Source organism: Phocoena phocoena, chromosome 17 (assembly GCF_963924675.1).
Source record: "Phocoena phocoena chromosome 17, mPhoPho1.1, whole genome shotgun sequence".
Taxonomy (NCBI): Eukaryota; Metazoa; Chordata; class Mammalia; order Artiodactyla; family Phocoenidae; genus Phocoena; species Phocoena phocoena.
Genome location: NC_089235.1, coordinates 80,428,893 through 80,442,525, shown reverse-complemented (window position 1 = coordinate 80,442,525; position 13,633 = coordinate 80,428,893). Strand labels below are relative to the sequence as shown.

Sequence of the window (13,633 nt, the reverse complement as noted above, 5' to 3'; positions counted from 1 at the left end):
CCATGCTCTGCAATAAGAGAAGCCACTGCAATGAGAAGCCCGCACACCACAACGAAGAGTAGCCCTGGCTCACCACAACTAGAGAAAGCCTGCAGGCAGCAATGAAGACCCAACTCAGTCAAAAGTAAAATAAATAAAATAAATACACTTATTTTTTTAAATGCACAGAAGACGTTTCTCCAAAGAAGACATACAGATGGCCAATAGGCACATGAAAAGATACTCAACATTGCTAATTATTAGGGAAATGCAAATCAAAACTGCAATAAGGTACCACCTGACACCAGTCAGAATGGCCATCATTAAAAAGTCTACAGGGCTTCCCTGGTGGCGCAGCGGTTGAGAGTCCGCCTGCCGATGCAGCGGACATGGGTTCGTGCCCCGGTCCGGGAAGATCCCACATGCCGCGGAGTGGCTGGGCCCGTGAGCCATGGCCGCTGAGCCTGCGCTCCACAACGGGAGAGGCCACAACAGTGAGAGGCCCGTGTACCGCAAAAAAAAAAAGTCTACAAATAACAAATGCTGGAGAGGGTGTGGAGAAAAGGGAACCCTCCTACACTGTTGGTGTGAATGTGAAGTGGTGCAGCCACTAAGGCAAACAGTATGGGGGTTCCTCAAAAAACCCAAAATAGAGTTGCCATATGAGCCAGCAATCCCACTCTTGGGCATATATCTGGAGTAAACTATAAGTTGAAAAGATACATGCACCTCAGTGTTCATAGCAGCACTATTTACAACAGCCAAGACATGGAAGCATCCTAAGTGTCCACAGACAGATGAATGGATAAAGAAGATGTGGCACATATATACAACAGAATACTACTCAACCATAAAAAGGATGAAATAACGCCATTTGCAGGGACATGGATGGACCTAGAGATTATCGTGCTAAGTGAAGTAAGTCAGACAGAGAAAGACAAATATAACGTTACCCTCCCCTTGAAACACCTGGCGCAGCTTCTCTTTTCCTAACCCCTAGGTCAGTAGCAAACCAGTTAGTTTGCCCATATTTTCTATACTCCAGGCAGTTTGCTAGACAAGGGTTGTGGGTGAGCAACGGAATATCAAACGCCAGCCTTGTTCTCAAGCAGCTCACAGTCCAACAGGGATAACAAAATGCGTCACAGCAGTTCAATTCCAAGCATTCTAAGGCTTTCCCTGCAGTGGGAGTACCCTGTGGACTGTGGATCCCAGTGGGGACAAGTCCAGTCCCCAGCCACTGCCAGGACGGCAGCCCCCAGCCACTGTGCCGTCCAGCTCACAGAAGAGAGACTACGACTTGGGCCTCAGTTGTGTCGTCTGGAAAGGGGGCATCGCTTGGTGTTACTCAGATTTGAAATCCTGGGTGTGAACTGCCTACCACAGGACGGGCACGTCGGTGCGGTCTGTACACAGGAGCAGGACTCTGGGAGCTGGTAGTTACCCCTTAGAACAGCACCTGGCTCACAGCAGGCGCTTAGGAAACATTGGCTCCCCATGGTAAAAGCACTCACGGAAGACTCCAGGGCCCAGGAGAAGGGAGGGACCGTGCTGGCGCATCTCTCCTGGAGCTGGGGGTTTGAGGTGGACCCAGGCGGGGGCGAGGGTTACTTGCTTGCTTGGGGATGTGTCATCAAGTGTGTAGACAGCTCTGGGGGAAAGGCCTCTGCAGCAGGTCTTGGCCTGGGCAGAAGCTTCCAGGCCTGAGCAGAGGAAGGCTGGGTGGCTTTGGGAATTCTCTGGCTGGCCAGTGGTTTTTTTTGTTTGTTTTTGTTTTTTGGCTGCGTTGGGTCTTCAGTGTTGCGCATGGACTTCCTCTAGTTGCGGCGAGCAGGGACTACTCTTCGTTGCAGTGCGTGGGCTTCTCACTGCAGTGGCTTCTCTAATTGTGGAACAGACTCTAGGCGCGTGGGCTTCAGTAGTTGTGGTTCGTGGGCTCTAGAACACAGGCTCAGTAGTTATGGCGCACGGGCTTAGTTGCTCCATGGCATGTGGGATCTTCCCGGACCAGGGCTCGAACCCATGTCCCCTGCATTGGCAGGTGGATTCTTAGCTGCTGTGCCACCAGAGAAGTCGCCAGGCCAGTGGATGTGACTTTGCACTTTCACTGCCAAAGGCCTGGATTCAATCCCTGGTCAGGGAAATAAGATCCTGCAAGCCTCACAGCACCGTCCAAAAAACGCCTCTTTTGGCCCTTGGGGTTCTCACCCCAGAGAACGGGCCTCACGCAGGGCAGGGCTGGTCCCAGCAAGATGTTCTTAGGGCAAGCAAGCCCTAGGGGATAGGACACCCCCTTCGAGGGCACACTGCAGGTACAGCTACAGAACCTTCCATTCTAGAATCTGCTCCTGCTATCCCAGAGCCTGCCTTCCCCCATGCCAGTCTATGGTTGTGCAGCTGTGTTAGCCTCCCACCCCGAGTTCTCAGTCCTGGTCCCTCCCGTGTCTCTGCCCCAGTCCCAGGAAGACTTCAGAAACCTGGCTGCAGCCTTGAGGGGGCGCAGGTCCCAGCTGGCCTCCTGCAGCCCCATCACCCCTGTCCCGCTAACAGCTCAGGCCTCAGTCACGCCTCCCGTCCCCCATCCCCAAGGCCCTGCGGTGAGCTGGATGGCCCCAACCCCTTCCGCAGTGCCCTGACCTCCGGAAGGTCAGACCAGACCTTCATGGACCAGAGAGCCTTCATGGAGCAGGTATGCGAATGCAGGGACAACAGCTACCTGCCTTCCTCCAAGAAGATCAGCTCTGGGGCCTTCTCCAAAGTCTACCTGGTCTATGCCACGCAGGAGCGCACACAGCACAACTCCAAGCTGGCCTCTGACCTGCGGGGCACGTGCCACACCACGGAGAGGCAGGCCGCCTCCTCCCCATGGGGTGGGGGATCCGTGGTTCACCCTCCAGCCCAGCCCTGAGGCCCCTGTCCTAACCCCACTCAGGCACTTCCCAGGTGCTCTGGCCCCCTCCTGGTCCTGCATCCTCCCTGAAGGCCGAGGCTCGGGCAGGCTGATGACTCCCAGTTCCTGGATCCCTTGAACACATAAGTGCCTGGGACAGGAGTGAGCAGGAGACCAGAGCTGCCCGCCAAGGACGCTGCTCACCGAGCCTTGCCCCGGCCAAGGTCAGCAACATGCACAAAGGCCACAGGGCCTGTTCTGCCACATCCCGCCCCCGAGGGGCTGTGGTCTTCGCACAGTGGCCACCCTCCACCCCCGCAGGTGGCCATCAAGATCGTCTCCACCGCTGAGGCCTCTGTGGAGTTCTCCTGCAAGTTCCTGCCCCGTGAGATCTCGTCACTCAGTGCTACCTACAAGCACCTGAACGTGGTGGGCAGAGACCCCAAGACATCCTGGTCCCCTCCTGCCCAGCCCAGGCCTGCCGCCTTCCCCTCCTGGGACCCTTACGCTCGAGCCCAGCCCCATCCTGAGACCCCAATCCAGTGCACCTGACGGCCCCTCCTCGGGGTGATGGCAAGCGGGCGGGATCCAGTACGTGCAGCTCTACGAGACCTACCGGAACAGCTGGCGCGCCTACTTGGTGCTGGAGCCAGCGGCCCGTGGTGACCTGCCGGAGCACACCAATGCCGTGTCTGACGACTGCCGCTGCCCGGGGCTGGAGCAGGGGGCCCACAGGCTGTTCCGGCAGCTAGTCAGTGCCGTCGCGCACTGCCCCAACTCAGGCATGGCAGTTGAGGGCGCCGCCCAGCCCACCCGCCCACCGCACGGAGAGAGCCGCCTGAGCTCAGGCCCAGCCTCACCTCCGCTTCCCCATGCAGCGACCTAAAGCGTGAGAACATCCTGCTAGATGACCGAGGCTTCCTAAAGCTGAGCGGTGAGCCTGCGGCCCAGCCCGCAACCCTGCCCCCAGCCTGCGCCAACTAACTGAGGTCTTCGACTTCTACGGGCCACGCATACCCCACTCTCGCCCCAGCCAGGCACCCAGTGTCTACACTGGCTTGCTCCAAACTTCTGACCCCAGTCTGCCTTGTCCTTCAATCCCCCTAGGAGGCCTACACCCCACCCTCGCCCAGAGCCACACTTGCAGTCACCCCACACACCCCATGCCCACCACACAGCCACCCCGCAGGAGCCCACTTACACCCCGCCCCTCACCCGCCCCCCCCACGCCCTCCCAGTATGCTCCCTGCAGACTTCGGCTTTGCCAATCGGCAGGGGCTTAAGAACTCGCGGCTGAGCACCTTCTGCAGCTCTGTGGCCTACACAGCCCTGGAGGTCCTCACACGCAAGTACAGCGGGGAGCAGGCTGACCCGTGGAGCCGGGGAGCGCCACCTCATGGGCTCCAGGACCCCTAGGGAGGGGAGGGGAGGGGGCACGCCCTGGGAAGCCCACGTCCCCAGAGGTGTCATCCTCTACGCCATGGTGACCGGGAAGCTGCCCTTCAAGGAGCGCCAGCCCCACCGCATGCTGTACCTGATGCGCCGGGGCCCCACCTTACGGCTAGGCCTGTCCCCAGGTGAGCGCCTCCACCGTGTCCCTCCCCGGTCCCAGCCCGCACCCAGGTGGGCGGCAAGAGAGAGCTGGGTCCAGAGAGGTGGAAATGTGTTGGTGGCCCCGCTAAGCCTGAACCCTGCACTAGCCCAGGGCAGGCCGCCTCACCTCTCTCTGCCTGTCTCCCCACATGTGAAACACGGACACCCTACGGCCGTTTGGGAAGACTGAATGGGATGACCCCTCCAAGCTGCCAGCATTGTTGGCCGTGATGGCTGCGGGCTGGGGCGCGAGAGGGCAGTGGCATCTGTAGGCCGCATCCTTGAGCCCTCACCCGCAGAGTGCCAGGACCTAATCCGAGGCCTGCGCCAGCTGCGCCCGCGAGCGCGCCTGGGCCTGCAGCAGGTGGCCGCGCAGCACGGGAGGCTGCCCGCCGCACATGCGCTCTTCCGCACCGTGCTCAGTGGCATCACACCAGGTGCTGCATGCCCACCAGTGTGGGCAGGTGGGTGGCTCCTCAGCGCCCCACCTGACCCTCCCACTCCGGTCAGTTGCAAAGAAGCCTGAGGAGTCCGAGCTCCCAACATCCCCAGACAACGTGGAGCCCAGCGCGGACTCAGATCCCCCAAGGCCGCTCCTGCACCTGCGGCGACCCCAGCAACAGTGCACCCCCCTTGAGAGTGCCTCTGGTCCGGCGCCCGAGCCCACGGAGTCTCCCCCGAGACGAGGTGCGACCCTGCCGGGCTGGGACTCTGGAGAACGGAGACAGCCAGTCGTGCGGTGAGCCCCTCCAGGCATCCGCTGTCGCCATGCTCCATGTCTGCCATCCGGACCGTGCCTGGACACTACTTGGTTAACTGAAGGCGGGCGGGAGGGTGGGGGTGAGGCCAAATAGAGCGTTTATTCTGTGGAGCCAACGGTGTGGACTTCTCATCGCAGGAAGAGGGCCGCGGGCCTTGGGGCATCTGGAAAACAGTCCACATACCTCCAGGCCAGAGCTTTCATTTATCTGGCAGGAGGGAGGGAAGAGAGAGGGGACCGCAGAGGAGGGAGGCACCCGGCACCCACGAAGAAGCCAGCCTTGATGGGCCTGCCAGTGGAGTGTCTCCAGCTTTGGAGGGTGGTCAGGGGAAAGACGAGCCCAGGGCAAGGCTGCAGGCACATCAGGGAGGCTCTCAGCTCGGCAGGCAAGGGGCTCTGGGGAGCTGAGGCTCAGGCAAGCTGACCAGCGAGAGGGCCTAGCTAGTGGGGGAGAGCGAGGGCATCAGCTCAGCCCAGGACTGGGAAATAGGACTTGAGGAGCTTGCAAAGAGCGAAGGGCAGGTTTGGGCACAGGTCAAGTGGAAAGGTGGGGAGCATGAAGGGGAGGGAACACCCAGCAAGTGCTCCGAGGACAGGCCACAGGGGTGCAGCCCTGGCTAGACCCCACGACAGGCTGTGGCTGGTGAAAACCTCAACAGGTGAGCCCTTTGAGGCTGGGTCTCAGGCAGGGCCCCAGGATGGAGGGGCCTGGGGTGGGACTGGTACCAAGGGGCACTGCAAGCACCTGGGTGCCCCCCTATGCCCAGACCCCTGTAGCACCGTTGGGACTGGGAAGCTCCAGCTAGCCCCTTGGGCTTGCAGTGTTTTTCTGTCCGGTCCTGCTGGCCATCCCCGTGGAGATACCTGAGCAAGTCATAGGGTTGGGCCAGTTCTGGCTGAACAGTCCTCCTCTGAGCAACCAGCATTCTTGCTGGAGCCAACAGAGCACAGAGCCAGGGGACCCAGAGGCCTGCGGGCGGCTGCACACAGACCCGGTCTGGGAGGCCTGGACGGATGGCGAGCAAAGGTGGGCCCAGAGCTGGCGGCAGGCTTCGCGGGCCTCAGGTGGGTGCAGCTCCCTCTGAGCGCGTCTCTGGGGCCACAGCTCCAGCTGCTGCCGCACCGCTCGCGCTGCTCTGCTCCTGGCGGTCCTGCTGCTGCAGCTGTCGCTCAACGTCCTCAGGTACTTGTACCTCCAGCAGGTTTTCCATGCCATGCTCTGGCTCATCCCCAATGAGAACCTGCCAGCAGGGCAGGCAGGGGAAGCAGGTGAGCAGCTGGCTGGCACACTGTGGACATCCACCACTCCCCCAACCCTGCACCCACCTGGATGAGTTTCTCACAAGTCACCCGCACATCGGGCTCTGGCTCCCAGTTGTGCAGCCCGCGCAGGATCAAGTAGGCTCCCTGGTCCCTCACCTGCTTCCGACCAGGTGCCGTGGCCGTCAGCTGGGAGACGGCAGAGGTTATCCAGACATCAGTGTGCTAATATATAAGTGTGTGTGGGGGGGGGGGGGGGGCGGTGACGTTAACGTAGCAGTACTCCGGCTCACCAGCATGATGGCCTCAATGAGCATCTTGCGGATGTCGGCATCAGGATCTCGCTGCTTGTCTTGTGGCAGGTATTGCAGGTCAACGGGCAGCCCTAGGAGTGAATTCACTGGGTCCCTATGCTGGCCCCTGGTCTGCTAGGCAAGACCCTGCCATTGTAAGGCCCATCTGTGTTCAGCAACTCCCTGCTAGAAGGTTTCAGAAGGGGCCCTGATCTGGACACTTCCTTCTGCCTCTCCCCCCACTGGCCTCCCCTCCTGCCAGACCAACCCTGAGGCTCAACCCAAGCCACTCACGCTCCATCTCCTCCTCGGAGAAGTCCTCAGGCCCAGCCAGGGGCAGTAGCAAGTAGGGGAGAATGTCCACCTCAGGCCCAAGCAACCACTCATGGTGTCCTGGGGAGAAACAGGAATGGAGGCCAGTCCAGAGGGGCCCCAGGGTCCAGTCTATTCCTCCCACTCCCCGACACGGCAACTTCCTCGCCACCACTCACGGTGCTCGAAGCAGCAGTTTCGCAGTGTCCCCACCACCCCGCCCCTGCGCACCGAGGAGTCCGGGTATTGGGTAAGGGGCAGCAGCCGCTGGACCACGCACCTGGAGGGAAAGACCACTCAGTGCCGTCCCTGCTCATTTCCACGCCCTCCCCGCGAGCGCCCTGGGCTTCACCTGTCGTGATTCAGCAGGAAAGCGCGCGTCGCAGGACGCTGGCTGAGGTTGGAGAGCATCGGCCCCAAGTAGTGCAGGGGCGCGCGGGCGTTGTAGCCAGGAGTGCACAGCGCGAGCACCAGCCGCTCCAGGCCCGACTCCCCGGGCTCAGCGGCCGCCAGCGCCGCCATCAGCGCAGTACATGGCACCGGCTCGCGGCTGAGGTTAGCCAGCACGGCGGCCGCCTCCTCGGCCCAGGGCCACTGTGGGTCCAAAGCGCAGCCCAGCAGGCGGGCAGGTAGTCCGGGCTCGGCCGCCAGCAGCGGCTCGTGCAGGCCAGGGTCGGCAGCCAAGTTGACTAGCGCGCGAGCGGCGTCTCGGGCCGGGGCTGGAGCAGGGGCCACCGCCAGCTCGACCAGAGCCCGCAGCAGTGCCGCCTGGCCGGCCAGCAGCGTGCGGCCGGACCCCGAGCCGGTCAGCGCCAGCACATGCTGCGCCGCCGCCGCCTGCAGGTCAGCCCGCGCCCCGAGCGCCAGGAAAGGCAGCAGCTTCGCCGCCTCCGCCTTCGGGCCGGCCTCCAGTATCGGCGACCCTACGGAGGCGAGGCCACCGGCTGACCCACCAACGACCCCTTCGTCCTCCCGCATGCTTGTCGGCGTGCTCCGCCACGCTAGCTCAGCTATGTGGTGAGCCTACAGGTGGGCAGCGGCCCCGCCCACCAGGGTACCGGAAGCCCCGGTGACCAATCCGAGGCTACCGACTCTGCGCAAGGGGCGGGACCGGCGCGCGGAGGCGGGGCCACGCCAAGCCCGGGGGATTGTGGGATTGGTCGCCGCCCGGAAGCCGGGGACCTCGGGCTCTGCGCGGTGGTGGGGGTCGTGCAGGGACAAGCTTTGGGCCCCGGCATGGCACCGTCCCTTGGGGGTCCTGCCAGCCGCTGATAGCAGACCGATTACATTCCCTCTTCATGATTGTCAAACATCCGTCTTCGCGGGAAGAAAAGCAGGATCAATTACAGTGATTGCCTTTCTAGTGTATCCCTGGCATACTCTCCGTTTGATCGTGATATATTTTCGGTTTTATATATGGTTGTATTCAGTTTGCGAAAATTTTTTTTTTTTTAATTTTTGCCCGTGTTGGGTCTTTTTTGCTGCGCGCGGGCTCTCTCTGTTTGCGGCGAGCGGGGGCTACTCTTCGTCCCGGTGCGCGGGCTTCTCATTGCGATGGCTTCTCCTTGCGGAGCACAGGCTCTAGGCGCGCGGGCTCTAGGCGCGCGGGCTCAGTAGTTGTGGCGCACGGGCTTAGTTGTTTTGCGGCATGTGGGAATCTTCCCGAACCAGGGCTCGACCTCGTGTCTTCTGTATTGGCAGGCGGATTCTTAACCAGTGCGCCACCACGGAAGCCCTTACTGGTCTTGTTAAAGAACCACCTTTTGGATTCATTTCTTTATTGTTTTCTTTTTCAAGTTTATTGATTTCTACTTTGACCTTACTGTTTCCTTTCTTCTGCTTACTTTGAGTTTAATTTGCTGTTCTTTTTCTAGTTTCTTAAGGTAGAAGCTGAGGTCATTGATTTGAGACCTTTCTTCTTTTCTAATATCGGGGTTTCCCCCCACTTATTACCTGAGTCATGGGTTATTTGTTATGTACTTTACTTTTACATAGGTTATAAGCCTCTTAATAGATATTATTTTTGTTTCACACTAAGGGCTAGGACGAAGCCTCTAGGGGCAGTGATGCCCAGAAGAGCCACTTACAGGGAAAAATATGGCCCTGAAGTCAGGAGGTCATAACGTCCAAGAGCCGGGACTTGCCCCGCCTGAGACCCATAGCCTCAATCCCAATCTAAACTTTCCTGAAAGTCCCATGGAAATTGAGGAAGAGGATGGATGAGTCCAAGGACGTGCCACCTCTCCAAGGCAACCACATCCTCGGGACACACAGATCCCGGCCAGGCCATAAGAGTTGAAAATTCCTCAAGGTATGGAATTAGAATATTGTGGATAGCCTAGGTAAATGATGCCCTCTGGTGGGTACTTTTGACTGAGACAGAAATGTGCACCTTCAGGGCCCACTGGCGTGAGCAGGGGACTAATGAGCAGGCCCGTGATTTGACTGCATCAAGGATGTGTTTACAGTAATCACCAGCTAGGGAGCCTTAAATATGCCCACGGTGAATTAAAAGATCCAAAGTGTTTGGAAGTGATTTCAAAGTTAAAGGTACAAGAACTGTACAAAGAACCCCCACATAGCCTGGACCCTGAGACCTCAAATTCCCAGGTCACCCCAGTAATGACCTTTGTCTCACCTCTTGTGTCCACGTGGGAACAGCTCTTCATGCCCTTGAGACAGACCACCGCCAGCTATTGTGTAGCATGTTCCTCGATTTGTATTTGTCTGGTTGTCTCCTGATTAGATTCAGGTTGTGCATTTCTGGCAGGAATGCTCTGGAGGAAATCCTGGGTTCTTTTCATCCTGTCCAATCAGGTGGCACAATGTCAGTTTGTCTCAGCGCGGGAGAGGCTTATTTTGATCACTTAATTATGATGGAGTGGCCCAAGCTTCTTCCCTGTCAGGTTACTCTTTTTCTTCTTGTATTTAGTAAGTATTTTATGGGGGGATGCTTTGAGGCTATGTAATCACTCTGTTCCTCATCCACCTTTCACTCCCTAGTTTTTGCATGTATTGTTTTTTTCTCTGAATTAGTTTTTACTGTGATGGTTTCCAAATGGCTATTTTCTAATTTTATCATTTATTGTAGGGAAAAAAGCTTTCTCTTTACCTATTTATGTCAATGTAGTCTCATGGATTCCTAGTTTATTCAAAGAAATATAATACTTTACTGTCATTATTTTGATCCTCAATTTGGCCAGTGGGAGCCCCTTTAAGGAAGCTTCTGTGTGTTTTTATTTATTTAGTTAGTTATTTTTGGCTGTGTTGGGTCTTCGTTGCTGTGCGTGGGTTTTCTCTAGTTGCGGTGAGCGGGGGCTACTCTTGGTTGCGATGTGCGGCCTTCTCATTGCGGTGGCTTCTCTTGTTGCGAAACATGGGCTCTAGGCACGCAGGCTTCAGTAGTTGTGGCATGTGGGCTCAGTAGTTGTGGCTTGCGGGCTCTAGAGCTCAGGCTCAGTAGTTGTGGCGCACGGGCTTAGGTGCTCCGTGGCATGTGGGATCTTCCCGGACCAGTGCTGGAAGCTGTGTCCCTTGTATTGGCAGGCAGATTCTTAACCACTGTGCCACCAGGGAGGCCCTTCTGGAGTTTGTTTTTTTTTTTTTTAATTTTTAAATTTTGTTTTATTTTTATTTATTTTTGGCTGCGTTGGGTCTTTGTTGCTGTGCGTGGGCTTTCTCTAGTTGTGGCGCGCGGGGGCTACTCTTCGTTGTGGTGCGTGGGTTTCTCATTGCGGTGGCTTCTCTTGTTGCGGAGCACGGGCTCTAGGCACGCAAGCTTCGGTAGTTGTGGCACGCGGGCTCAGTAGTTGTGGCTTGTGGGCTCTAGAGCGCAGGCTCAGTAGTTGTGGCGCACGGGCTTAGCTGCAATGCGGCATGTGGGATCTTCCCGGACCAGGGCTCAAACCCGTGTCCCCTGCATTGGCAGGCGGATTCTTAACCTCTGTGCCACCAGGGAAGTCCCTTCTGTGTGTTTTTGAAAATAGCTTTATTTGAAACCAAACAGGACCCTGCAGGGCCTTCTTGGGGACAGACACCCCCTCCCACCGCCACGTCCCCCACCTCTTGTTTGTAGAGGAGCTTTAGCCTCCTAGGCTGTCCCTGAGTTCCAGAGAGCAAATTGAATCAGAGAAGTGGGAAAACGTAGCAGAAAAGAGAGAGCAGTCTAGACAAAGTAATAATAGTTTAGCCATAAAACAAAGTCAAGGACCTTTAGTTCTACTTGAAGGCTATAGATAATATCCTGAGCCATATCCTTGAGTGGTTTTGCAGATACTAAAGCCCCCAGCAGATGGAAGAAGTTAACTGCATGCTGACCACCAGCACTTAGACCGCAGAAAGCTGATAATTGAGATTTCCAAAATACCTAGTACCCTGTTACCTCACCATCAACCAACCAGAGGACTGCGCACGAGCTGATCACGAAACCCATGACACTCTCCCTCACACTGTCGTTAAAAGCCATTCCCTGAAAGCCACTGGGGAGTTCAGGTCTTCTGAATATGAGCTGCCAGTTCTTCTTGATTGGCACCTGCAATCAACGCCGTACCGTCCCTCACTACAGCCCGGTGTCAGCAGATTGGTTTCGCTGTGCATCAGGCAAGCAGACCCAAGTTCCGCTCGGTAACATATTGAGCTATAGTCCACATGCAGTACAGATCATCCATTTAAATTCAGTGGTGTCTGCTGTGTTACATTAACTGTTGTAAATGGTTGTAACATACGTGTAACAAGATTGACCATTTCTTTGGCTGTGCTGCGCAGCTTGTGGGATCTTAGTTCCCCAACCAGGGATTGAACCCTTGCCCTCGGCAGTGAGAGCGCCAAGTCCTAACCCCTGGACCAACGGGGAATTCCCCCATTTAATTATTTTTAAGTGTATAATTAGTGGCATTAATCACACCCACAACATTCTGCCACCATCGCCACTGCGTGTTTCCAAAACATTGTCACCCCCCAGAGCAGGAACTCTAACCTCCCAACCCCTCCAGTGACCTCATGGCTATTTTCTGTCTCTACAAAGCTGCCTGTTCTAGGTTCTTCAGTGGTTACTCTTATGAGGCTATAATACAGTGTCAAAGTGAAATTGTGTGTGTAGATTCGTGCCTTTTTTTGTTTTTTTTTTTAAGATTTATTATTTAATTATTTTATTTATGTTTGGATGCATCGGGTCTTAGTTGCGGCATGCGGGCTGTTCGTTGTGGTGTGCTGGCTTCTCTCTAGTTGTGGCATGCGGGTTTTCTCTTCTCTAGCTGTGGCACACAGGCTCCAGGGTGCACGGGCTCTGTCGTTTGCGGCACGCGGGTTCTAGTTGAGGCGCGCGAGCTCAGTAGTTGTGGCGCACGGGCTTAGCTGCCCTGCGGCGTGTGGGATCTTAGTTCCCTGACCAGGGGTCGAACCCACGTTCCCCGCATTGTAAGGCGGATTCTTTACCACTGGACCACCAGGGAAGTCCTTCCATGCCTCTTTATCCCTTGTGTAGATTCGTGTAACCAATATCACAGTCAAAATAGAGAATAGCTTCATCACCACAGAGATCTCCCTCCTGCTCCGCCCTCTCCTGCCCATCCTTAACCCCAGGCAACCACTAATCTGTTCTTCAGCTCTATAATTTTGTCATCGCAAGAACGTTATTTAAATGGAATGTTTTGAGATTGGCTTTTTTCACTCAGCATAATTATCTGGAGATTCATCCAGGTTGTTGTGTTAATAATTTATTTTTATTGCTGAGGAGTATTTCATGGTGTGGATGTGCCACAGATTAGCCAGCCATTCACCTGTTGAAGGACCTTTGTGTCATTGACAGTTTGGGGCTGTTACAAATAAAGCTGCTATAAACGTTGGTGCATAGTATGGTTGTGTGTGGACTTAAGTCCTCATTCCTCTGGGATAAATGCCCAGCAGTATGATGGCTGAGTCCTGCTTTTCAAGAAGTTGCCAAATTGCTTTCCAGTGTCTGGACCATTTTACATTCCTGCCAGCATCGTACACAGATCCAGTTGCTCCACATCTCCAGCATTTGGTGGCGTCACTTTTTAAATTTGAGCCATTCTTAATTTACACTTCCCTAATGGATGGCGATGTGGAGCATCTTCTCATGTGCTCGTTTGCCGTCTTCATCTCCTCTTGGGTGAAATGTCTGTTTTGTGTCTTTTGCCTGTTTTCTAAGGAGATTGTTTGGTTTTTAGTTAATTTTGAGAGTTGCTTATATATTCTGGATATGTGTCCTTTGTGGCTATGTCATTTGCAGATATTTTCTCCCAGTCTGTAGATTGTCTTTTCATCTTATTAACAAGGCCTTTCCCAGAGCAGTTTTAAAATTTGATAAAGTCCAATTTATTGATTTGTTTTCTTTTACATATGGTGCCTTGGGCGTTATGTCAAGACTCTTCATCAATTGCTAGGTCCAAAGGATTTATGTTTTCTTCCTAAATTTTTATAATTTTACATGTATGATCTGCTTTGAGTTTTGTCTTTATGTTGTCTTTTGCCATAACTTTTTTTTTAAATCAGCAAATATATCTGTCTTTTCTGAGTGTTCTCAGT

The 13,633-nt window shown here is 55.6% G+C and overlaps 1 protein-coding gene across 1 annotated transcript; it reads right to left on the bottom strand.

Moving 5' to 3' along the window:
- Positions 1–6,180: 6,180 nt before the first annotated feature.
- Positions 6,181–8,065, bottom strand: HGH1 (HGH1 homolog). The gene is made up of 6 exons (XM_065895168.1): positions 7,440–8,065; positions 7,267–7,367; positions 7,070–7,168; positions 6,776–6,867; positions 6,549–6,671; positions 6,181–6,463 (listed from the first exon to the last, which is right to left on the bottom strand). Exons 1-6 carry the CDS (start codon positions 8,063–8,065, stop codon positions 6,284–6,286), a joined length of 1,221 nt encoding a protein of 406 aa, XP_065751240.1. The 3' UTR covers positions 6,181–6,283.
- Between the last annotated feature and the right edge of the window lie 5,568 nt (positions 8,066–13,633).